The following is a 26,744-nucleotide window of genomic DNA, read 5'->3' as shown; positions in this document are numbered from 1 at the left end:
AATAAATGCAAAACATTGCGTAATCAATAATTTAAAATGTAACATAAGATATGACAGCCTTTGTTATTACGGATGTACTTCCCAAACACTTCTCTATACAGCCACAGCAATCAATGGCCATAGGCTGTCTCCCACAGATTTGAGCTCAACTGTCCTCTAGAACTGAAATGACATTATCATGGAACTATACCTACTCTGCCCATCGATTGATGTGTCTGGTATTTGGTGTTTGACAAACACTTGAAAGTTCCTCACACGTAAAAGAATGATTCAGATGTAACTTTCAACTTTTATAGATGTTTTTTTGTTATCATTTGCATGCGCATATAGTCTTGTATTCAAAATCTGTTGTCTCATTTATAGGGATAAATACATTTGACTTTAAAGTTAAACGCAAGTTGACCACAGTTAGAGCTCCAGTCCTCATGACTTACTGTTGTGTACTGAAGATGGTAAGCTGCCTGAATATGATGGTGTTCTCCACGCTGTTGATGGTGTTCCTTCTTTCTGCCAGCGTAGAAGCTGCTGCTGCCACCAGGTCCTCCCTCTACAAACTTCACACCCCGACCACAAACGCCCTCCCCGAGAGCATCCCCGAGAGCATCCGGTCTGTGACTACCACTTCCGTTACTGAATGCCTTGCCCAGTGTGTCGGCGTCAACCCCTGCACCGGGGTAGTCTACTGCCGTGACGACGACGTCTGTTACCTGATGACTGCGACACCTGACAGCGTCCCCAACGACACGTGTCGGGCGTATGCGAAGGTGGATGCTGGGACACAGGTCAGTAGCTTTAAAGGCCAGGGTTCAAACCTATACACATATGGGGTGTGGCCTCCTTGCCTTGTGGAAGCTGTCTTTCGATGGAAAGCGATGCAGTATTCAAGTAGATATCACAAAATTGACTTACCGGTTCATGATGAAATTAAGCCATAGTGTAAAGAAGTATGTTATGAAGACTCACTGTAAAATGTATGTATGCAGACAGCCTACAAATCACATTTTGAAAAGATATTTCTCATTTTCAAATCCAGATTTGAGTTTCCCAGGGGAAACAAGCCTGTGAGTTGTCTAAAAGTTTCATTCAGGGTTTCATATTTCAGGGAGGTTGTGAAAATGACATCCTCCCCACTCCCATGGCCCCATGCTGTGCAGGATTAGGGCTGTACATTTGTTTGATACTGACATCACCATTGTGTTGAAGGTTTTATTTTCAGAAAATAAGTAAACTTTGAAATTTCATATATGCTAATCAAATTAATCTCTTTAGTCATCAACATATGTTGTGAAAGGGTTGTCGGACATTTACTATAAGGCACATGTTTATTCTTTTAGTAAATTCCAAGGTTAACCTTTGACATCGCCAGACTCTTACCAGGCACCCATAGCCCTTACAGTCCTGTCACTCATGGGTAGATAACATCTACACTGCTGAGGGGTAGCCAATGGGAGACTCATTGGAAACCCATGGGTTTTTTTAGGTTTGCACCCCGGCCTTTATTTAACACTCACTCATACCATCATCCACTGATCTGCATGTGTGGTGAGAGTCTCTTACGAATTATACACAACTGTCACATTTCTGTCATTCACCTACAGGTCATCGTGTAGCCCTGTTTTTAGAGCGTTCGCTCGTCACACCGTAAACCCAGGTTCGATTCCACACATGGGCACAATGTATGAAGACCATTTCTGATGGTCCCCACCATGATGATTCTGGAGTGTCGTTAAACGTGGCGTGAAACCGACCACTCATTCTAACCTGTCATGTACTATTACTTCCTTTCGCTGAATTCGATCTCCCGGAGAAAAATGAAAACAGTTACAACTCTTCCGTATCTCATCGACTTCTGGCCTTTTGGATCATCAGTTGTTCCGTTTATCCCAGTCAGTACCCTCTTGACACATTTAGCAACATCACAGGAAATACGTAGGTTGCGAAAGCGATTGAGTGCGATTTTACGCCGTTTTTAAGCAATGTCACGGTGGGGGACACCATAAATGGGCTTTACAAATTTTTACCCGTCTTGAGAATCGAACCCGGGTCTTCGGCTTGAGGAGCCAACATTTTAACCATTAGGCTACCGAACCATCCCCTTGTGGATTAAAAAAGGCGATCAAATCGTTAATGAATAGAAATATTATGCAGCAACGATAGGTTGGTTGTTAAAATCTGAAAGAAGATCCTCTTATTGATCCAATTGGGGAAGTGGAGAATCTCACCCAAGTGTCTACTGATATCAATTATATCAACACGAGTTGATAAAATTACAAATATCTGAGGCTTGCCGAGGATATTTTTACCTTTATCAACGAGTGTTGATATAATTGTAGATATAATCAGTGGACCAGAGAACGAGATTCTATTTATCATCAAAAATCATTCTTTATGTAGTTTTCAATGAAAAATGTACATCTCTCAAACACTACTACCATTAGACTTGCAGTGCAGCGATGTCATAGCATCAAGTTCATGACGTCATAGCATTGTCAGAGCATTGTACAAAATCTACTGTCAAAACGATATCTCCTAGTATCGTTTGATCTCACACAAGCGATATCTCCTGTGGAACACAGTTTTAGATGATAAATATATATTCACGATATATTTACGACATATTCTAGATATCTCCTAGGAGATATCGTTTGATCTCACACAAGCGATATCTCCTGTGGAACACAGTTTTAGATGATAAATATATATTCACAGGCGGGAATTTCGAACTCATGTGCAAATGGTGTTGCACCACTCAGCATGGTCGCCGGTTGCAGTTGCCCCCCCTCGTTTACAGGGACACTCTGTGAGACCCGGATCGAAGGTAATCCTTTTTTATGTATACCGTCCTTGACTTCAAAGGCAGCAGGTTGTTACTACGCGTTAAGTGTTCTTGGCAAACCGGATTCGAATCCCGACATGGATACAATGGGTCAAGCCTATTTCTTTCTGACGTCATAGTAGGGAGATACTGCTGAATGTCGCACTTTACAACATATACTGCATTTAATTTGGGGTGTTCCTTGCTACCAAATCTTGCTATCGTCATACTTAAATAAGTAAATGGCAAATGTTTTCACGGTATTTGATGGCCTAACTACGAGTACATTTATCAGAGAACACAACGGTTCTTACGTGTATGTCTTCTGAAAAACAAAACATGTCAATGCATACGTCATCAACCTCCAGGTTGACTCCTTATAACGAACATCAGTAGTGACTTGAAGACAAAGTGGGAAGACCAGGGCATTATCCATCATGGTCATTCGATACTGATGATACTGGTATTTCAATTTGTATTTCTGTCCAACATTCTGTATCCCCCACCTAACGTTATCCATTACAAATGACCGCACTGTAACAGTACTGTTGCAGACTGTACAGACGTGTCCCAGTATATTGGTAACCCTAGTGGCACCTACACTGTCTGGTCTACCATCTCCGCACAACCGTTTGACAGCTTCAGGACAGCTTTTGACAGGTCCTCAATACTCCATCAATACAAAACTGATATTCTGAGTACTTTTCTGTTACACATTCTGTATCCCACACGTAACATCACTAATGACCGCACTGTAACAATACTATTTCCCTGTTGCAGACTGTACTGACGTGTCCATGTACGTTAGTAACCCTAATGGCACCTACACTGTCTGGCCGACCAACTCCGGACAACCGTTTGACTTGGAATGTGAAGGAGTCACTACTATGATCATGTTCAGGGACAAATCCATCAGTGGCTGTGAGGCGGCGCCCGTGACGTACCTCAACGTTCCCTGGGCCGACTACAAGTCTGGTTTCAACCACTCCAACTGTTACATGTGGCTGGGTCTGGAGAAGATACATGCTCTGACCAGTGTCCGACCCTACGCGCTCTACATGTCCTTGAAGAAGTTTGACAACACTCCCGGACAACTGTCTTACGACGCCTTCTCCGTGGGTGACGAGGCCTCGGAGTATCAGCTGTCGGTGTCGGGGTTCACCGGGGATGGCGTTATCGGAGACTACTTCAAGCTGGGGGACCCAGCTACAACCCTGGATGGGAGTCACTTCTGTGCCAAGGATCACTGCAACAACTCATCCAACCCTTGTGCCGAGTATCATCGTGGAGCCTGGTGGAGCAGGTTGGATGCCTGTCAGCAGAATCCTCACCACCAACGTGATATTGTATGGGTTCTTGTTGATGGTTCCCCACACGAATGCAAAAGTATTTATATGTTCATATATCCTGCCTAACTCGTTGTTCCCGCCAGATGTCAGCGGGCGTAGTGTAGAGCTGCAACACTTCCCACATTCTCTCTATTCTGGTTCTCTCTCTCTGTGTCACGGCTATGTATGTATATATTGGAGCATGTTGTGTGAAGCTGTTTGAAAAGAACGTTAAACAATCCTAGGACGATGTGAAATTACTTGCTGACGATTCCACTGAAGGAGATTGCAAAAGTTTCTCCATGTATATAAACCCGTCTGACTCACTGTTCCCAGCAGACGTCAGGAAGTTATACAAAACCATATATTTTCCCATTGACTGATATGGTAACATTATTGGTTTAAAAATTTTACTAAGCTATCAACAGCTATTACATGTACATGTGTTCATAGTCTGGCCTTAAAGAAGCACAGAAATATATAACATGACCACCTCAGTCAGCTCCTTTTTCATGTATAAAATGACCAACTGCGGTTCCACACAAAATGTCAACCGCTTGAAATTACCTGTGGTACATTAAGCTTAAGTCATCATGTCAAAAAAAGACAGCAGTAAATTTTAAGAAATATGGTCAGTTATAATTATTTATGTATTTACATCGATGAAGCACAAAAATCTTACACAAAATCACCCATTCGCTGCTGTCAGATGATTCAGTCCGCACTGAAGGCCGATTCTGATTTGTGTTGTCACGCATTTCTGGTCACTGCAACCCTCCCGAGTTCACGATTATTTATACACATGCTCTGTGAAGCTGGTTGGAAAGACGTTATAGAGTTCATGTATCAACAGTAATCGCTTAAGTGGATATTGTTTTACGCCGCAGTCAGACACATCTGTGTCTTGGTGTTTGTTTTTCGTTACCTCGGCGATTTATGATTATTGAAATTTGCAGCTGTGATGCTTATAATGGTTATTGTCTTCGTGTTGACCATTTGTATTGCCCTACAAATACATTTTCCTGTGTTACCATTGTAAACTAGAAGAATGTTTTGCAAGCATTTTTAAATTCTTTTAATAAAATTGAATATTTTGGAAACAGCAACTTTTTCCAGATCAAATTTTCATAGTAAGCCCATATTAGAGTGAATACGTTGGGGTTTAAATTGTATTTCAGTTTGGTATCTCAGTTATGTCGGGGGGTGTAGAGTTGAAATAAGTAAGTAATGAGGGGAAGGGAAAGTTTGTGTTTATATAATTCCAGATAGATGCAGGTCGGGTGTTTTCACGAGTGTAGACATCAGGCTGCAAATAACCAGGGTCAATTATCTGGGTCGAATCTTGGGTTTCCTTCCAGGATGTTTTCATCAGATCTCGCCACCCGTTTGAATTTCACCAATGTATGAGTGTCCCTCTAATAATTCTAATTCTGACCTGCCTAGGCCTCAAGCTGTCTGTTCAGCTGAGTATCATATGTCCCCATCCGTTCAAGAAACGAGTACATGTTGTTATGTAAAATCAGAAGCAAAATGAGCAACACCAAAACAAAACATCCCTATTCGCTTGTGTTTGTGTAGAATCTACATTTCGTAAAATTATGCGTTTAATCTGCAAAGCTGTCTGTTGTCTGTGCAAGGTTTTACCTATACTGTCCGTGTTTAACTTTGTCCTGATGTATGGCTTGAATATTGCTGAATAAATGTTTCAGAAATGTTGATACGGTTGTTGTTCCTTCTCCCTGGAGCTAGTTGTACGAGTGATTGAATGACTTTGGTCACCGCTCATAGGGACACATTCGATGAATAAATAATCCTAATAGTGATGCTGATGTTGACAAACTCCAGATGGCCACGGTGCTAATACGATAGGAAATTGTAACTGTGTCAAGGTGGGCATCACGGTGAGATTGTAGCACACGCGTAACAAGCAATACGTGACGTTAAGGTCGGCCGTCAGGTAGGATTCTATGTATCACCAAGCATGTAGATTCAGATTATCATCACAGAAGTTCAGTCTGGTTATACAGTCATCATTCATGGGCCGTTAACAGATCTGTCTACGATCAGTTGTTTAAACAGACACCAGTGAGGTGATGGGGATTAGGCGGCATGGAGATGGCTGCTGATCACAAACATGATGGAATAGGTAGTTGCTACATAGGGGTCACGCCATGCTCAGTAGCCAGCAGACACCTTGCTGGTCGACACACAAACATGATGGAGCAGGTAGTTGCTACATAAGGGGTCACGCCATGCTCAGTAGCCAGCAGACACCTTGCTGGTCGACACACAAACATGATGGAGCAGGTAGTTGCTACATAGGGGTCACGCCATTCACAGTAGCCATCAGACACCTTGCTGGTCTACACACAAACATGATGGAGCAGGTAGTTGCAACATAGGGGTCACGCCATTCTCAGTAGCCAGCAGACACCTTGCTGGTCGACACACAAACATGATGGAGCAGGTAGTTGCTACATAGGGGTCACGCCATGCTCAGTAGCCAGCAGACACCTTGCTGGTCGACACACAAACATGATGGAGCAGGTAGTTGCTACATAAGGGGTCACGCCATGCTCAGTAGCCATCAGACACCTTGCTGGTCGACACACAAACATGATGGAGCAGGTAGTTGCTACATAGGGGTCACGCTATGCTCAGTAGCCAGCAGACACCTTGCTGGTCGACACACAAACATGATGGAGGAGGTAGTTGCTACATAGGGGTCACGTCATGCTCAGTAGCCATCAGACACATTGCTGGTCGGCACACAATGGTTCAGGTTTGAGGCTGGTCTTTTTTGGTCTAAAATATATTCCCGTGTTTGAGGTGAACAGTTGTCTTGCCTTTGAATGTGTTTGTGACAGGATACGCTCACCACAACCTGATGTCCTCACTATTTGATTGTTACACAAGCACATGCCCATGATATAGACCGAGCATATAATAGATAAGAGATTATGAACATGGAAAGGCATTTCTAGCTCTTTTCTACACAAAAAGGAATTACATGTGTATCTGCGTGTAATGTATACCGGCATGGAATCATCAGGTCTACATGGGTATTTAGAATCACCCTGCATAAATCTACCAAAGAGACCTCAAATGATTAGAAAACAGCTTAAATCATTAATCACAAAATACAACCTAATCAAGATAAGAGTTAAGATTCGTACCCTAATAAATGGTTAAAGCATTACTTATTAATGATCAACGATCAACTGCTATATTTCTGAAGAACACATCTGAGTAAATGCTAAGTAAACTAAACGCCTAAACTCATTTTAATGCCCCACCCTCAAAACCTATCACCAACATGGTGAATGGACGAGAAACTTGGATATTGATATATGTAACGTACGAACAAGATTTACATGACACTGTTAACACTTCACTGTCATGAACACTCTAAAGACAAACATCACACTGCAATATCCACGTGTATGGATGGACTTTAAAACTTTATATTGACCACCCTCGGGCAAATGGGAAACTATTGGATCTCTCTTCAGTAAATGTTCACTTCGTTGACTGATTTGAACATGCGGCCGACTAAACACCTTGTTTGATAAACAAAGTCTGACGAGGAGATAGGGAAGGGGTACCCCAGGGAAGACATCAGTATGTGTGGGGTACTTTAGTAGGCCGTGACGTAGCATATGTAGTGTTCTAGGGTGTAAACACACATGGAACACGGATGTTGCTTCCCTGGACTCTTAACAATTTAAATGGGGTCTATATAGCGGCTCACTATTGTTGTAGTATCAAACAATGTTTGATCCTCTGTGACTTGATAAAAGGTAGTTTAAAGAATGATTGTGTTCTTGAATGACAAAAGGTAATGGCTAAAGATTTTAGAGACGTGAATACTAAAGAAGCATAAGTGGTGTCTATATGGTACATACCGGTTCATACTGGTGCAGCCCGAGGATCTTTATTGGATGTTTTCAAACAAGCGGAAGTCTGCTGACATGTTTCGAAGGATAAGCTCCTTCACACTTTAGAATGTTTAGAAAAACAAACGATTGCAAAATACATTAAAAAATATATACCTATCAACCCCAGTTCACATCACTGTTGCTATGGACAACGCCGTTAACAAAACAGTCCACATGAAACGGAAACATTTACACTATAAGTTAGAAATATACGTTTTTCCTATAGCGAAGTCTTTTGTGTGTCTTAAGTATAAGATCAAAACTTGCACATTCAACAAGCTTCTTGTTGTTTAACTAACACTTGAAACTTGCAGGTCTTAGAAATCCGTTCCCGATACAGTTAATGCAACCTCCATCTGCTCTCACATTCTGTGCGTTGTGCATGTGGGAAACTTGTCGCTGGTTTGACAATGGTTAAATTGTACATGTTGGGAGGGTTGTTCCTTGTGGGTGTGCAAGCTGGCCCCGTACCCGAGAAGAACTGTGTACCGTATAGATACAGACTGCTGGACTCGGTAACAACGACCAACTTCTCTCACATCCAGTCTGTGGTGGCATCGTCCCGTACTAAATGTTTTGCCAAGTGTGTCGGCGTCAACACCTGCATCGGCGTGGTCTACTGCCCCGATGACGACGTCTGTTACCTGATGACTGCAACATCTAACCTAGGCAGCGTCCCCAACGTCACGTGTCAGTATTTTGTGGAGGAGGCTGCTGGGACACAGGTGAGATGGTTTACCTATTGGTATGGTTACCATAGTAACTGATAATACGGATCTGTGGACTATTGAATGTCATCCCTTTTGGGAACCTGAGTTAGAAAAGGCCCCCAAAACTCCCTCCTATATTTTTGTGGCAGGGTTTGCAATCTATTGCTAGTCATCCCTTGGAGGGCCTAGGTTAGAAAAGGCCCCCAACACTCGCTCCTATATTTTTGTGGCAGGATCTGGGGTCTATTGTTAGTCACCTTTGGGGACCTGGGTTAGAAAAGGCCCCCAACACTCGCTCCTATATTTTTGTGGCAGGGTTTGCATTCTATTGCTAGTCATCCCTTGGAGGGCCTAGGTTAGAAAAGGCCCCCAATACTCGCTCCTATATTTTTATCGCAGGATCTGAAGGTCTATTGTTAGTCACCTTTGGGGACCTGGGTTAGAAAAGGCCACCAACACTCGCTCCTATATTTTTGTGGCAGGGTTTGCAATCTATTGCTAGTCATCCCTTGGAGCGCCTAGGTTAGAAAAGGCCCCCAACACTCGCTCCTATATTTTTATCGCAGGATCTGGGGTCTATTGTTAGTCACCTTTGGGGACCTGGGTTAGAAAAGGCCACCAACACTCGCTCCTATATTTTTGTGGCAGGGTTTGCAATCTATTGCTAGTCATCCCTTGGAGGGCCTAGGTTAGAAAAGGCCCCCAACACTCGCTCCTATATATTTGTGGCAGGGTTTGCAATCTATTGCTAGTCATCCCTTGGAGCGCCTAGGTTAGAAAAGGCCACCAACACTCGCTCCTATATTTTTGTGGCAGGGTTTGCAATCTATTGCTAGTCATCCCTTGGAGCGCCTAGGTTAGAAAAGGCCACCAACACTCGCTCCTATATTTTTGTGGCAGGGTTTGCAATCTATTGCTAGTCATCCCTTGGAGCGCCTAGGTTAGAAAAGGCCCCCAACACTCGCTCCTATATTTTTGTGGCAGGGTTTGCAATCATTTGCTAGTCATCCCTTGGAGCGCCTAGGTTAGAAAAGGCCCCCAACACTCGCTCCTATATTTTTGTGGCAGGGTTTGCAATCTATTGCTAGTCATCCCTTGGAGCGCCTAGGTTTGAAAAGGCCCCCAACACTCGATCCTATATTTTTATCGCATGATCTGTGGTCTATTGCTAGTCATCCCTTGGAGCGCCTAGGTTAGAAAAGGCCCCCAAAACTCGCTCCTATATTTTTATCGCAGGATCTGTGGTCTATTGCTAGTCACCCTTGGAGGGCCTAGGTTAGAAAAGGCCCCCAAAACTCGCTCCTATATTTTTATCGCAGGATCTGTGGTCTATTGCTAGTCACCCTTGGAGGGCCTAGGTTAGAAAAGACCCCCAAAACTCGCTCCTATATTTTTATCGCAGGATCTGTGGTCTATTGCTAGTCACCCTTGGAGGGCCTAGGTTAGAAAAGGCCCCCAAAACTCGCTCCTATATTTTTATCGCAGGATCTGTGGTCTATTGCTAGTCATCCTTGGGAGGCCTTGGTTAGAAAAGGCCCCAAACACTCGCTCCTATATTTTTATCGCAGGATCTGTGGTCTATTGCTAGTCATCCTTGGGAGGCCTTGGTTAGAAAGGTCTCGCTCGCTAAATTTAGTTGTAATCAAACTCGGTGACTTGTTTGTTCACTGGTTGTTTATGTTTTCAATATGATACACTTGATGAAGCAAAATTTATACAAACATTTATAATCATTAATGTCATTGTAGGGAGTGGATGTTTTGTAAAATACAAACTTTATATATTTCTTCATGTAGCAGGATTGAAAGGGCTCTAAAATGTTAAAGTTACTATTTAACTGAAATTTGACATCTGTTGGACGGGATAAGCTGTTGATTTTATCCAAACGGAACAGAAAGTAGCATGCCCATAACGTCAGTGTCCTGACAACGGGGATAGATCCATCATAGTCAGTACCAGTGTTATTATAGAGGACTGACTGACTGACTGAGTTTGGTTTTACGCCGCTTTTAGCAATATTCCAGCAACATCACGGCGGGGGACACCAGAAATGGGCTTCACACATTGTGTCAGTGTCCTGACAACGGGGATAGATCCATCATAGTGAGTACCAGTGTTATTATAGAGGAAGAGACAAATGTGTTTTAAGCATACATGATGTTTTAAGAAAAGAAAAGTGTAACTTAGGTAGACTGGAATGTAATTATATGCAAACGCAAATCAATATATACGACAGATGATTCTAGGAGGGTCACTGTGCAAGAACACAATACGGTTATGAACTAACCACATACACTGCCTCGTGGACAACTTTAGAGTTATACCTTAATAACAACTACTAGAGTTTCTATGGTGGCTGATTAGGGCCATCGCTTCTTGCCTTAAAATTCGGAGGCGAGAAAGTGAGAAAGCGATATCACGAGACGAGAAAGCGATAACACGAGACGGGAAAGCGACAGCACGAGACTAGAAAGCGATATCATTGCATGAGAAAGCAATAGCACGAGAAAGCAACAGAGCGAGAAAGCGATATAAAAAGGCGAGAAAGCGATAGAGTGATACAGCGATAAAGCAGCCACCATACGTTTCACGGAATGTTAAAGGCGCATATTCCGACAACAGCAAGAACATCAGAGTAGATAGAGGGGAATGTTCTGTGCCATCTTTACCAGGTATTGTCTCATGCAGGGATCATCTGATGTTCTTCCCACATCTGAAGCTTTGGAGACATCATCATCAACAGACACCATAACGACATCAACAACAGAAGAAATGACACCATCAACAGAATCAACATCTCCAATAGGGACAACGACTGAAGCAGATGTGGCGACCTGTGAAAATGGCGGTACGTCAGTCGGTCCAGCCTGCAGCTGTCTGCCCTCCACTACCGGAACACGCTGTGAAACACGGATTAAAGGTACTCCAGTCTTACTTAGTGCACTAACACTGTTGAGTGTTGGGTTAGGCAAGTGGTTGATGTGTCGACCGGGGTCAGTCCCCGACATGGGGAACAAGTAAAGTATATTCTTGCTGTCTCCACCGTCATTTTGCATTAATATCGATAAAAAATCCATTTAATGTGCTTTACACACCGATTGACTGAAATTTTCAAGTTCATTCAAATCAAATCCATATTTGAAATTTCATGATGCGTCGTGTGTCTGTGTAGTAAAATGTGACCATTGTGCATTGACCGGGTTTCAGCCTCTCAAGGTTGGTCAGTATCCCTTTGTGAGTGGACAACTCCGAGGCGCCGTTTGGCATAGCGTAATAGCATACAAGGATGTTGATTTCTTAACTATCATGACGGGGTCCTCATTCCTCAATACTCCATCAAGACAAAACTGATATTCTGAGTAATTTTCTGTCCAACATTCTGTATCCCACACGTAACATCACCAATGACCACACTGTAACAATACTATTTCCCTGTTGCAGACTGTAGTGACGTGTCCCAGTATATTGGTAACCCTAATGGCACCTACACTGTCTGGCCGACCAACTCCACACAATCCTTTGACATAGAATGCCATGGCGTCACTACTATGATCATGTTCAGGGACAAAACCATCAGTGGCTGTGAGGCGGAGCCCGTGACGTACCTCGACGTTCCCTGGGCCGACTACAAGTCTGGTTTCACCCACTCCAACTGTTACATGTGGCTGGGTCTGGAGAAGGTGCATGCTCTGACCAGTGTCCGACCTTGTAAACTCTTCATGTCCTTGAAGAAGTTTGACAGCACTCCCGGACAAGTGTCTTACGACGCCTTCTCCGTGGGTGACGAGGCCTCGGAGTATCAGCTGTCGGTGTCGGGGTTCACCGGGGATAGCGTTTTCGGAGACCGCTTCAACCTGGGGGACCCAGCTAGAACCCTGGATGGGAGTCACTTCTGTGCCAAGGATCACTGCAACAACTCAGTCGAGCCGTGTGCCGAGTGGCATAAGGGAGCCTGGTGGAACAGGTTGGATGTCTGTCAGACCAATCCTCATCAGCAATATGACATTGCTTGGGTTGTTGCCTATGGCGACCCTAGCAACTGCAAAAGTATCTATATGTACATAAACCATCCCGCCTAGCTCACAGTTCCCTTCAGATTACCTCGTTCATTCGAACGTTACCGTTTTATGGAATCGTGCTGATTAACAAAGTTCCGGATAAATAATCAAGGTTACGGAGTAATGTCCCTTTGTTTACAATCACAGTTACAGCCGGAAGTGTTCTCAAGGTTGGGTTTCTAGAGTTACAGGGTCAGGACTAACGACGTTCTCTTTCTACAATCTGCTTGATGTTAGTACAATTCCAATTAGAGGCAGACATTGCATAAGCGTATCTATTATAGCAAGTACGTGACTGGATATTGTTTTACGCCGCAGTCAGCAATATTACTTCTACTTCTGCTCTGTACCAAAGGATATATAATCTTTAAGTTCAACAGTTCGAATGCTTATTGTGAACATGTTATTGTTAACAGTGAATATATATGTACAAATCCATTTTCACGTGCTATCACCGTCAAGTAAAATACGTGTTTAACACACTTGGTCATTTACTACGAATTTAACGCACAAGGCTGTTCCCGATCACATTTGCATAGCACTTTATTTGGGTGACTTATCGAGGTTTTATACGGTATTCCTGTCATGTCGGACGTGGCTTGTTTGGGGTCGGGTATAACGTGGGCGTTACGAATACAGGCCGTACATATTTAGAACCAGAGACCTGGGTATTGTACCGAATATACCTCGGTTCGGTGGGTATTGTACCGAATATACCTCGGTTCGGTGGGAATTGCCTGGATTACCACGTACGGTCTACTAACTTGGGGACAGAAGACACATTTGAATTTTCAGCACATGTCCGTGAGCGCCTGATCTGTTCTAGATATGTACCTAGCTACTAAGCAGATATTACTTCTATAGCACTAGAATCATAAAGAGGTACCCCGAAACAAAACAATCACTTTTCGTTTGTGTTCACTGAATGCCCATCTAGAAGTTCTAAACATGACATGGCTTACTACTGAGCGGAATATAATGAATATATATATGGAAAAGAAATGAGTCACAACAAAACAATCACTATTCGTTTGTGTTCACTGATTATATTTAGAATCTGCCTTTTGCTGTATGATGCGTTTAATCCACCCTGCAGGGGCCTAGCTATCATTATAAAAAGCCCGGGCTTACACATAATTGTTGCTAAATAGGTTGGGCAAATCCTCAATACCATCTAAATATAAAGCTTTGCAACCTATCGGGCTTACACGAAACAATTGTCATGCTACGCGCCTGCCCTGAAATGAACAAAGGTATTGTCACATATCTGCAGATAGGTCTGTACAAGGTTTCACCTGTAATGTCCGTGTTTGTCTTGATGTATTGCTTGAATATTGGTTAATAAATGTTTATATAATGTTGATACGGATGTGGTTCCCCCTCTCTGGAGCTAGTTGTATTAATGGGTCACCGGTCACAGGGACACCGGTCATAGGGAAAAATTCAGTTTATAAAATAATCCTAATAGTGATGCAGATGTCAATTAACTCCAGATGGCCAGGGTGCCAATAGAATGGCAAGTCGTTAGTGTGTCAAGGTAGTCATCATGGCGAGATTGTATCACACACGTAACATACAACACATCTGTAGACATTGTTGTAATATTGCTTAATACTGTTCACAGAATGTTGATATGGATGGTGTCTTTCATTGAAAAGGTGAAGGACTATATGGATATAGTGTAGCACCCCTACCCTTGTCTTGTCGTGCTTTTGTTATAGTTAAGCTCTACGTGAGGCTCACGTGATTGCTTGTATGGACGAGAGCTATTGTCTCATCGAAACTCAATACTTTTAACAGTCATCACCACCGGAAAACAAATACACTGTACACCAGGTACCACCTCAGCCTCAGGCAATTGTAAGTCGTTCAGTGAAATAACACAGGAAGCTGGCTACCAACTAGGTTTTGTATTTCAAGAGTTGACATACAAACCTAGGTTCGTAGCGGACACTCTGAAGAGAGGGGTTCAGAGCTCCAGATAAGATGAGTGATATACGCAGCTCGCGTACCAAAGGACAAAGTCAGCCAACGCTGCAAGTGATTTCCCATTGAGTCCATTTGGGTTGATTGTCCGCATTTTCTTTCAAATCTTGGTTTACCGATCAAATAAGACATCACACATACGGGGATTGACGGGAAGGTTTTGACCATTTTATGATGTGACGATTTGGTTACAGCCGTTCGCACATTATTTTTTTCTTCAACATTAGCTTCCTCTTGAGGTTCATACACGTCTGTCAAATAAATGACACTCGCCAGACAGTTTGAGAAGAGACTGAAAAGTCTGACGGTACCAAAGTTGGAGAATGCGGGGGTGTACAGAGTTCAAAGCCATTTCCGCCATGGCGAAATCACTGCAGCGGTGCATTGTCCTGATGAGCCAACACATCGTTCGTGTGTTTTTCCCTCACGACATTCAATCTGGCAATTTCCATGAATTTGCCTAAGAAGACTGGCTGCTATTTAATATAACTGTTTGATTGTCGGACCATTCAGGGTCTAGTCTAGCGATAGGGATTCCTTTGTGGAATCACAGAAAACTGATGCCACTACCTGGCAAGCTGAGGGGCCAGACTTTGCCTTCTCTGGAGGAAACGTGACCCGCAAGTGAATGTCTTGGGCTGATAGTAGTAACCCTAAGTCACATCAACGTTTACCAATCGCTCAACAAAATCAGCCAGGTCTGCTTCATGACGTGTTTCAGAAGTGAATCAGACGCCTTTGCAGTGTGCTGAACCCTTCGTCATGGCCATATCAACACCTTCAACCCCTTCGTCATGGCCATATCAACCCATTCAGTTCCTTCGTCATTTCCATATCAATCCTCCAACTCCTTATTCAGTTATTTGCCTCTTACAACAAGCATGTGTTGCTGAAGACCAATTCTAACCCGGATCTTCACAGGTCCCATTATTGTAAGCAAGGAAGAGAGTTCTATGGATATACTACTATATCACAATACATCCATACTTCTATCTCCCTTGATCATCACACCAACTTCTTAATGCCACTCAAAGAAGCCATCATTGTAAGGTGTCTGTAGAGGTGTTGTCCCAAGAGAATCTTCGATCTGTCACAGTTATGGGGAAAGAGCAGTTTTGAAGGGCCCGAGTATACTTTAACAAGAAAGTCACCAATATCCCCCGCAATGGCAAAATACTCTTCATGAATATTTCTACGAGTTATGATTATGTCACATGTTTTGGTGTGTATATAGAAAAGTGGAAACAGAGTATTAAAAGGTTTTTTAAGTTCTGCCCCAGAAAGGAGCACTACCACCAGTTTCAGTCCAAGTCAAACTTGTTGGCATGGAAATGAAAAGATATTTTATTCAGAAATCCAAAACTACCAAAATGCACCAGTACACCACCAGACCAATCTATTTGCCAAGTTTGGTGAAGAAATGGTGAACGGTTTTAGAGTTCTGCTACGGTTTTAGAGTTCTGCTCCGGAAAAGAGCAATACCACCAATTTCAGTCTAAGTCAAACTTGTTGCCATGGAAAGGCCAAAAATATTTAATTCAGAATACCAAAACTACCAAAAGGCACCAGTACACCACCAGATCTATCCATGTGCCAAGTTTGATGAAATATTGAACGGTTTTAGAGTTCTGCTCCGGAAAAGACAAATGTGCACAGACGCACGGACACACGGACGCACGTACGGAGTCCATGTTAATACCCCCGCAAAACGCGTTGCGGGGGATAACAATCAACTGTATCGTGGCCATGAAACAAAGGGATTTTACTGACGCTTCACTGAACAATGCCCAGATTTATGACGTACCGCAGCAACTGCAGCCTGGTTCCCGGGGTTTGCTGCGCTAATGCTTCAGTGAATTGACTGATTTCTATAGGTATGATGTGTTTATTTCATCTCTTCCCTTTTTTCTTTTACAAAAATATGACTGAAAGAGAAATTACAGGTAAGTAAATTAGATGAAGAATATATTCAGTGGATAACTCAGAATTAGATCAGCGTATTGATGAGAAACTTTCATGTGATTATAGGAACATATTTTTCTTCTGCTCTTAGAGTTTTAAAATCTAGTCGGCAAGTGTGTGTGTTAAGAAAACAGATAGACAGACAAATCCTCTTATTTGCGTAATATATATCGTATTACATGTAGTTCCAACAATGGTGAAAAAACGGTTCAAAGTGGTGTTGCGTTAATGATTGTATGACTGAGCGCCAGTACATAAATGTGACCTGGACAGTAAGGAGTCACGTTTGTCCAACCCTTCTTTCCTTGACTTAGCAGGACGGTGGGGTAGCTTAGTGGTTAAAGCGTTTGCTTGCCACGCCGAAGACCCGGGTTCGATTCCCCACATGACTACAATGTGTGAAGCCCATTCTGGTTCCCCTGCCGATATTGCTGGAATATTGCTAAAACTAAAACTAAACTCACTCACTCACTCACTAGAGTCCAGGCTTTCATCCCCCAGGACAAGATGGGACGGCATTAGGGAAGGCTAGGGTCCATTGACGTCCGAAGAGGAATTATACTGTGCCATCAGTAGAGAATCACTGTGTTGTGACAGTGTGCAACAATAGAATGCAAGGGCGGATACAGCTTTTAGATAAATGGGGAGCCCTCTCTTGAGAAGGAGGTAGGGGTGTGTGTATGTGTGTGCGTGCGTGCGTGCATGCGCGTCACACTTCATTTTCACCCGTTTTCACGAGAGTTTCAATGGATCCGCCTACTGAATGTGGGGTTTGAAGTCACTGAAGTTGCCTTTCCACCGACACCGTGATTTAACGGAAATACTCTCTATATACCTTATATCTCTATATACCTCTATATAATACCTTGTGAGTTCGCCGATGCTACGTTGATGTAAACCTGTACGAATCCAGAGAGGATAACGTGTAACCTCAGGAGACGTACATGGGCGTCTGTGGATTCACACACTGCAGCGAAGCCTTGTTCACACACCCAGAAATAATAGGAAATAATTTTACATCTGCAGAAATGTTACAGACAAAATATCACAGACGTTTTGCTGACATGGGACTTGGTGTCATGATGGAGAGATCAGTAATTTCAAAGAAGTGAACACATTTCTCATGTTCTTTGTAGTGTTCTCTTAGAACGTCAAGAAATCAGGGAAATATTTGGGTGAAACCGAGATGAAATGATATTTTTCAAAAAACGCCTACTAATCACCAGAGTTCTGACTACACTGGCGGTTCCAGAGAGTCAAATCATAAAAATACCAATATCCCTAACTTATTTTGTCCAGTATATATGCCCGCCATATAGCTGGAATATTGCTGAGTGCGGCGTAACACTAAACTCACTCACTCACTGTTTCTATATGCCGATCTTTCATTTAAAACCAACGGTTTTATGGCACGCAGTGAATACACTAATTAATACAAAAGAAATAGCTGATGTGATAAATACGTTATCAAATTTAGTAACGTGTGACAACTCGTACCATCCTTTAGAGACAACGGAAAGTGACGGATGTTGACGAATGTGCTGGTCTTGCGATGGCGATGTTGACGTTGTAGACATCGTACATCTAGTGCTGACTGTGACGGCGCCGACGTCCGCACAGCCACCCCGTGCACGGCTCCTTCTTCTCCTTCACCGTCAACTTGAGGTTGAGACACAACATCTGTTCCCCAGTCGCTGTGTCCACGGCTGTGGCAGTCGCCTCGTAGTTGCCCTGTACAGGAGAGAAGGTGAAACCATGAGTGAGTGAGTTTAGTTTTACCCCGCACTCAACAATATTCCAGCTATATGGCGGCGGTCTGTAAATAATAGTCTGGACCAGACGATCCAGTGATCAACAGCATGAGCATCGATCTGCACAATTGGGAACCGACGACAAGTGTCAACCAAGTCAGCGAGCCTGACCATCCGATCCCGTTAGTCGCCTCTTACAACAAGCATGGGTTGCTGAAGATCAATATTCTAACCCGGACCTTCACGGGTAAGTGGAACCATGGACCACAAGGGAAGTAACAGCCCCAGACATTCGATTCAAACTTTATGTCTGCTAACACTTGTCTTGCTTGCAAATTTCAAGATGTATTAGAAACTATAGGATGAACTAATTCCACGGAGACAATGTCAGCTATGCAAATGGCAGAGTCCAAATACTCCCTCTCCAAAACAAGGCGTGGTATGATTGCGCCAAACAAGCAAGGTAGGATCAGTCTTGTTGTCGTTCGTTTGTTTGTTGTTTAACACAACAATAACACTGTATTATGACGACAGACTGTAGGTAGTCGACAACGAACAAACCAGTGATTGATATACTGAGCTATACGATAGCACACAATCAACCAGGTACCCTGACCACCCGATCCACATATCCTCCAGAAGAAGAAAAGGTGAAAGGGAATCAACGTGACTGAATTATCTGGTCCCAAGAAGAATAGTGCTTTTTGTGACCCAGCCATGCTTTTTTTACGAACCGAACTTGAATGAAGGGGATCATCGGGCCATCGAGCTATCACCAATAATAGACGACAGACGTACCAATAGCAAACAGATGTATATTTTCCAACATCAAGCCACAGCATCAGTTCAATATGTGGCTGAAGAAGTTCCGAGTTTAAAGGTTTTAGTTCCAGTTGGCAATTCACGCCCCATCAACCAGAGATATCTACCCATGTTCATTAAAAACATTGTATGTAACTATAGCCCACTTAAACACTTGTTTGATATACTTTTTATTTATACCGATGCATGAAATCTTGGTTTGACCGCTCTCCCTATCACCGAGTCCAAGCTAGCATTACTTAGTACGACACTATATGTATAATAACAATGTGTATGGCCTGATGGTTATTGCAGGCTAAACCCACTCTGAGGTTGAATAAGGTAGGCTCATCTATACCACGAAAGACGGATTCGCATTGACTTAACTCATTCTAACAGTCAGTCTAAAACAAGGATGATGCATTACTGAGGAAATCGCCTTCCTCATGTTGCAAACAGAAAGCGTTTTCTAAAATACCTTTCCGTGTTTGTTGATGAATATAAGAACATAGACCTTCAGTGTGAAACAGTACCAGTCTAGACTATCCTTACAAACAAACTCCATTTGATGCAGACTGAAATAATAGCTACAAACTTCTATGAATGGATCACTGGAAATCAGCGATGACACCAGGTGTTCACGAAAAGGATGTCTTTCACTACCGGAAGCACACGCATTTCACAGAATTTGTACAAAGAAGTGCCTGACGCCGCAAGAATTCATTAAGCTCAAAGCGATCTGAATGCAATCAGGAGAACTGGATGTTGTGGAAGTTACTATAAGTTGTATGCCTACCGGCTCAGGTGACACTGCTACAAACAAGCGTACATCAAACCGAATTACCCGAGGGAGAAGCATACAACGTATTTATCTTACCGCCATGTTAAATGTACAAAATATCATATTATTTTATGTTAAAGATCGCTACGATTATATGACATGCAAAGAAAATGGCGTCTGCCTCTCGACTGGATTTTTAACATCAGTGAAACATATTCTGACAAACATAAAACTGCTATAGAAATGGTTAATTATGTTTAAGTTGAGTGTGCAAACCACTCAATGTATAAAATAGCTTAAATAAAGCAGTTAAAGTCGGTAAAATAAATCTGTACAAAGTAAACACAAAAACACCTGATCGAACGGTTTTCGAACTCCGGGCACGGCATGCGTCATATTATGACGTCATACGATTGTTAGCGCTTCAGCTTCTCGGCGGAGAGCTTGGCGGTTGCCGTGGCAGCGGGTAATATTTTTTCCAGTTGTCACCCTCCTGGGAGGTAATATTTTTTCCAGTTGTCACCCTCGTGGGAGGGTGACACAGAAACTTGTTAAACCGTCATTGACCAATGAAATTAAAGTATTTTACATGAAGGTAAGATAAAGTGTGATACACGGATGGGACACTCAGCTCACATCGGCAAACCACGACAACACGGAGGGGACACTTAGCTCACCTCGGCAAACCAAGACAACACGGAGGTGACACTCAGCTCACCTCGGCAAACCATGACAACACGGAGGTGACACTCAGCTCACCTCGGCAAACCAAGACAACACGGAGGTGACACTCAGCTCACCTCGGCAAACCACGACAACACGGAGGGGACACTCAGCTCACCTCGGCAAACCACGACAACACGGAGGGGACACTCAGCTCACCTCGGCAAACCAAGACAACAAAGAGGTGACACTCACCACGGATGTGACAACACGGAGGTGACACTCACCTCGGCAAACCACGACAACACTGAGGGAACGGCCGGCATCTTCAGCACGTAGTCCTGGAGGACGATGTTTTGCACTACAGCAGGACAATACGTCGTGATCCCCACCGAGGCCAACATCTGTTGGATCTGACGCCCGACGTCGCCCATGATGCCGGCCCAGTTCTCCTTCTGCATCGTCGCCAGGAGCGTGCATGTGTCGTCGTAGGTGCTGGTTGGAGGAAGGAACATTGAAGGGTATGGTTTATAATGGAATTTCGTCATTTCTTTTCAACTTTTTTTTCCTTTTTAGAAAAAGTCACTGGATTAGCGTTTGGAGTAAATATACTAGGCACATAAAGAAACTGTGCAAACAAACATTTAAAATCTAAATTTATCAAACCTGTGTAGACACATAAGGATTTAAACTCAGAGATTAGTGACATGTATCCAGCATACATGCACGTGTCACCTTCCGTGACGTCAGTGGGTTCGTCCTTAAGACGTGCAATACGTCGTTGCACGTGCATTCCGGGAAAGAGAAACAGCAAATGAATGCCACACAATACTGTCACTTTGGAAAGCTCAACCACTGCCCTTGCGATCGTTCAAAAAATTAAACGGCTATTAAAACGCATAGCATGCCAAGGCTCACGTCTGCACAACGTCATGAGGCCATTGGGATGGTCCGTGGGGGAATGTCTCAACGACAAGTGACTGCACATTTCCACTGCCACCGGAACACCATTTCTTCACTGGTGAGACGCTACCAGAACACAAATGACGTCATCGATCGGCCACGTTCTGGACGTCCACGTGTAACAACGCCAAGACAGGACAGATGGATAAGGGTGACCCATCTTCGCCACAGGTTTCAGACTGCAGTGATGACTGCCCGAACCATCCAAGGACTTCGCCGTATCCACCCCAACACAGTTCGACAACGTTTACGTCATCACGGGATCAGACCACGACGTCCCGCCATACGGCCTATCCTGACACAACTTCATCGACAAGCTCACCGAATGTGGTGCCGAAATCATGTCCGCAGACCCTTGTTTTGGTGGAGAAATGTTGTTTTTACAGATGAGTCCAGGTTTAACATTTCCCATAGTGATGGACGTCAACGCCTATAGACGCGTGGGAGAACGTTATGCACAGGCTTGTGTCTTGGAGAGGAATCGCTTTGGTGGTGGTTCCGTGATGATTTGGGGTGTAATAACAGCACGCCAAAGAACTCCTTTGGTGATTGTTCAGGGCAACTTAACTGGTGTGGGCTACAGGGGTCAGATTTTTCGACCTGTGGCAATTCCTTTTCTGCAACGTCATGGCCCTGGGTTAACATTCCAACAGGACAATGCCCGCCCTCATACGGCAAGGGTTGCTATGGATTTCTTGCAACACCACAACGTTGACTTACTGCCTTGGCCTGCAAATTCACCGGATCTCTCCCCGATAAAGCATGTTTGGGACGAGATGGATAGACGTCTACGCCGTCTTCCTCATCCGCCAGATAACGTCCTTGACCTTGCAACAGAACTTGAGAGGACCTGGCGTGACATCCCACAAGCCTTCCTTGCACGTTTGATAGGCTCTATGCGTCGTCGATGCACTGCTGTTCTCAATGCCGATGGTGGACATACCATTTATTGAGCTTGTGACATGGTCGTTTGACCCCTGTCCCGCTTGTGGACTCGTGACGTCATTGTGATTGACTTTTCAATTGAAATTCTCCCGACTTGTTATGGTCTCAAGTTTATATGTACCTTTGACATTGTTATCGTACTTATCAACTGGGATAATATTTTGACAATGCACAGTTTCTTTATGTGGCTAGTAAGGCTGCAATTTTCAGTTTTAAGCTCTCCTGACTGAAATTTTTGATGTATTACTGGGTGGTACTTTTCACTGTTGACCGAATACACGAGTGAGCTACAGAACCGAGGTATTACTAATTACGTATTTAGCAAGTGAGTGAGTGAGTTTAGTTTTACGCCGCACTCAGCAATATTCCAGCTATATCGCGGCGGTCTGAAAATAATCGACAATTCAGTGATGGACCAGACAATTCAGTGATCAGCAGCATGATACATCAATCTGAACAATTGACATACGATGACATGTGTCGACCAAGGCAGAGATTCTGACCACCCGATCCCGTTAGTCGTCTCTTACGACAAGCATGGGTTGCAGACGACCAATTGCAACCCGGATCTTTACGGTGTGTGTGTGTGTGTGTGTGTGTGTGTGTGTGTGTGTGTTAGAAGCATGTTGAGGCGTGTGTGTACACCTGGTATTGTTTGGATTTCTCACCATGATCCGACATGAAACAGACAGGGTATTGGGATGTTGAGAAGGAAAGTATCCCTCTTCATGTGCACCGACAACTTCATCTGGTTCAACTGCTTCCTCGTCGTCGACGCGTTGATGGTGAGGCGCATGTCACCGGGGGCAACGATGGGCATTGGGGTGATGTCGATTTTGTGGATGGTGAGGCCAGAAGCGGATCCTGAAGTTCAATATTAGGGTCACACGTACCAGCTCTGTTGTAGACAGGACTATTAGGTTGAGCATGTCAATGAGCCCTACTTTCGTTTTGTAATTCATCGACATGCGATGACAATATAAAATATCAAAAGTTGATAAAAATCAGCGCATAATTAGATTAATTAACTTGATAATTTGTGTGTAAAGAAATCGATTTTTCCCAAGAGATGCCAATATCCAGCCATATCGTGGTCTTAGCATAAGTGTGATATAAAACCTTCACTCACTTACTCTTCATTGTTTACATGAGCTAATGAAGCTGTTTGGGATCCAAAGTAGGTGTGTGCCATTTTTAATCAAACGGATGCAAATACAGTGTAGATGGAAAAATGTAAATACATTTTGTGTCTTTGTTCCTTCCTGGTTTCCCCAAAAGCCTACAAAACCTCATAACATTTTCATTAGCGTTACCTCCTTGTGTCTGTCCATGCTGCACATTCAGTCAACTCTGTCACGAGCACCAGTGACTACATAGGACTTCCATTAGACCAAGGTTTACACCATTTGTTTTTACGTTATTTATTTATTTATTTATTTATTTATTTATTTCCCACATACAAGCCATCACACTCCAGAGATGTGGTTCAAACATGGCCCAAATATGCAGAATATGTTAAACATTCATGTTGATGATAAAGTAAGATGGATTGCCAAATCTTTGTGTTTAATGCATGTCATACTTGAGAATACTGGGATATAGTTACTGTATGGAAGACTTACAGCCATATCAGTACACATTAGTAACAACACAGTTACTATGGTGAAGACTGGCCGTACAGTCACCTTATGTAAAAATAGGTATTAAAGGTAATTGTATAATTTGTATACTAAACATGTAAAGAATGTTTTTGGAGAATCATGAAAAAAAGTAAGAAAAATAGAAGGAAAAAAAAGACCAAGGTAAGCAATGAAAAATAATTTTAGCAACAAACATTTCGTTCTGTTGGAATGTGATAATATACTCTCCCAAAAAAGAAACGCATCATGAAAATAGCAATTTCATGTAGCAATGAATTAAAACGTGATTCATTTTACAAAATGTTTTGTTCTGTTTATGAGTCCTATGGTGTTTATGTTTTGAAACATCACAACAAAACGCACCATCCGTAAAATACCCGTATTTAACAGCATGATTTTCAATTTCGGCGTGTAGTGTCACAGAATACACAATTTACATGCAATGCACGTGAAAGTTTGGGATCAGATAGTCTCAATGATGTGTATAAAAGGTTGATCGCTGTCTGTCGATTATTCACTGTATTTGGAATATTGTTGACGAACGCACAATGCCACGTCTAAGTGAAGCCAACCGTCATATCGCCATTGGTTTGTTTGAGGCTGGCCAGTCTCAACGTGCAGTTGCCCGACGCATGAATGTTCACCAAAGCACCATTTCACGGCTCTGGGAGAGATATCGCCGGCAGAATGCGGTAGCAGATGCCCCCTCGTAGTGGGCGAACCTCGAGCGACCACTGCGGCGCAGGATCGCTACATCCGGGTACATCACCTGCGTCATCGAACAGCTACGGCGACCAGTACCGCTCGACAAATACCCGGATTGAGGAGGCTTTCTGCACAGACCGTCAGGAATAGGTTGAGAGAGGCTGGTTTACGTGCCAGAAGACCTTATTTTGGCCCTGTGCTTCTACAACAACATCGTCGACATCGAGTTCAATGGTGCACCAACGTTCAGGCCTGGAACCTACCGAATTGGCGTAGAATCTGGTTCAGTGATGAATCACGATTTCTATTGGAACGACGCGATGGAAGAATGCGGGTGTACAGACGTCGACGTGAACGTTTCGTCGACGCTTGCGTTCCCCAGGTGGACAGAGTCGGCCGGGTAAGTGTTATGATGTGGGGAGAGATCACCTGCCGTAGGAGAAGTGATTTGGTGATGATACAGGGAAACCTGACAGCTCAACGGTACTGTGACGAAATCCTACGCCCACACCTCCTTCCAATCATTGATCGCCAGAGGGAGTTGTTTCAACAGGACAATGCCAGGCCCCACACAGCACGTCACACTAGAGACTTCCTCCAGAACCACAACATCAATGTGCTCCCCTGGCCCTCAAGATCACCGGACTTAAACCCGATCGAACATCTGTGGGATGCCCTGGACAGACGGGTGCGACGCCGTAACCCTCAGCCCCAGACACTTCAGCAACTCGCACAGGCACTACAGGCAGAGTGGGCTGCGATTGGGCAACGCGAGATTCTGAGTCTTATTCGTTCGATGCCGAGGCGATGCCGTGCAGTTCTGGATGCCCACGGTGGTCACACGAGGTATTGATTTCAGCGCCACCACACGTCTCCATGTGACACTCAAACTGACTTTCCTCGAGTTGGTGCCAAAGACGGTTAAGTCTGCATTCCCAGTGTGCAATTTCGCTATATTTCATTGACTCATAAAGCCTACAAGATGTTTCAAAATAAACATAAAAATACAGTTGAAATTCCCAGATGCGTTTCTTTTTTGGGAGAGTATATGTCCGAATGCTCTGAAACTAGTTTCTAGCTAAACATGTTAGAACCAAACGTCACTCCTGCTAGTGGTGTCCTTCAAGATCTCAAGAAAACACAACCAGATAAGCCACGTTGCTCAGTTTCAAGGTTAATTTCGCTGGGAACAAACATCTGCTAATTCATTAACACAGGACATTTTGTCATGACAATTAGGAAGTACACATACCGCAGTCAGACCATTCCAGCTTTGTGAGATCAGCCGCAGCACACACCCCGAACCATAGCATTAGACACAGGAGACCCGCCATTGCTGACATTGCGTGGAACAGTGGGGTGCGTCAACTATATCTTATCTCTGGCGCGGCTCCTGCTCCTGATACAGCATACCTCACTTCCACCACTACGTCTTATACAGCGGCCCGGAATATGGATTAGAAGACAGGCGCGTAGCAAGCCAATTTTTCGTGTAAGCCCGATATGTTGGAAAGCTATATATTTAGATAGTATTGAGGGCTCGCCCAACCTTTTTAGCAACAATTATGTGTAAGCCCGGGCTTTTTTTAATAATGGTAGCTACGCCCCGGGAAAAATTATAACAGGAGACTGGTGGATCATGACAAGCGACTATAAGCTTAGCCCTGGATTAAGACATCTTAAGTAAGGCCGTGAACT

At 43.6% G+C, this 26,744-nt stretch overlaps 2 protein-coding genes across 3 annotated transcripts; one reads left to right on the top strand and one right to left on the bottom strand.

The window, feature by feature from the left end:
* Positions 1-407: 407 nt before the first annotated feature.
* Positions 408-12,870, top strand: LOC124277601 (angiopoietin-2-like). 2 transcript variants are annotated; one of them, XM_046713322.1, is made up of 3 exons: positions 408-782; positions 11,480-11,711; positions 12,233-12,870. In XM_046713322.1, the coding sequence occupies exons 1-3, from the start codon at positions 426-428 to the stop codon at positions 12,868-12,870; spliced, it is 1,227 nt and encodes a 408-aa protein (XP_046569278.1). In that variant the 5' UTR covers positions 408-425. The 2 variants fall into 2 exon arrangements, with proteins under 2 accessions (XP_046569278.1, XP_046569279.1); XM_046713323.1 differs by lacking the exon at positions 408-782 and adding an exon at positions 8,449-8,806.
* A 5,375-nt stretch (positions 12,871-18,245) lies between these two features.
* On the bottom strand, positions 18,246-26,455 carry LOC124277600 (ganglioside GM2 activator-like). Its single transcript, XM_046713321.1, has 4 exons — positions 26,299-26,455; positions 23,370-23,565; positions 21,081-21,288; positions 18,246-18,528 (listed from the first exon to the last, which is right to left on the bottom strand). The coding sequence occupies exons 1-4, from the start codon at positions 26,387-26,389 to the stop codon at positions 18,382-18,384; spliced, it is 642 nt and encodes a 213-aa protein (XP_046569277.1). The 5' UTR covers positions 26,390-26,455; the 3' UTR covers positions 18,246-18,381.
* Positions 26,456-26,744: the final 289 nt, after the last annotated feature.

The sequence above is a fragment of the Haliotis rubra genome, unplaced genomic scaffold, assembly GCF_003918875.1.
Source record: "Haliotis rubra isolate DU_JTF1 unplaced genomic scaffold, ASM391887v1 Scf224, whole genome shotgun sequence".
Lineage (NCBI taxonomy): Eukaryota > Metazoa > Mollusca > Gastropoda > Lepetellida > Haliotidae > Haliotis > Haliotis rubra.
Note: the sequence above shows the minus strand (reverse complement) of the source record. Positions and strands in the feature narration are given on the sequence as shown.

Bases quoted from the DNA above. Each gene is read 5' to 3' on its own strand.
- LOC124277601 (XM_046713322.1), top strand. From the start codon at position 426: ATGACTTACTGTTGTGTACTGAAGATGGTAAGCTGCCTGAATATGATG. The intron at 783-11,479 runs GTCAGTAGCTTT...TGTCTCATGCAG, and splicing joins AGGTGGATGCTGGGACACAG to GGATCATCTGATGTTCTTCC. The intron at 11,712-12,232 runs GTACTCCAGTCT...TCCCTGTTGCAG, and splicing joins CTGTGAAACACGGATTAAAG to ACTGTAGTGACGTGTCCCAG.
- LOC124277600 (XM_046713321.1), bottom strand. From the start codon at position 26,389: ATGTCAGCAATGGCGGGTCTCCTGTGTCTAATGCTATGGTTCGGGGTG. The intron at 23,566-26,298 runs GTATGTGTACTT...ATTGAACTTCAG, and splicing joins GCTGGAATGGTCTGACTGCG to GATCCGCTTCTGGCCTCACC. The intron at 21,289-23,369 runs GTGAGAAATCCA...TCCTCCAACCAG, and splicing joins CTGTTTCATGTCGGATCATG to CACCTACGACGACACATGCA.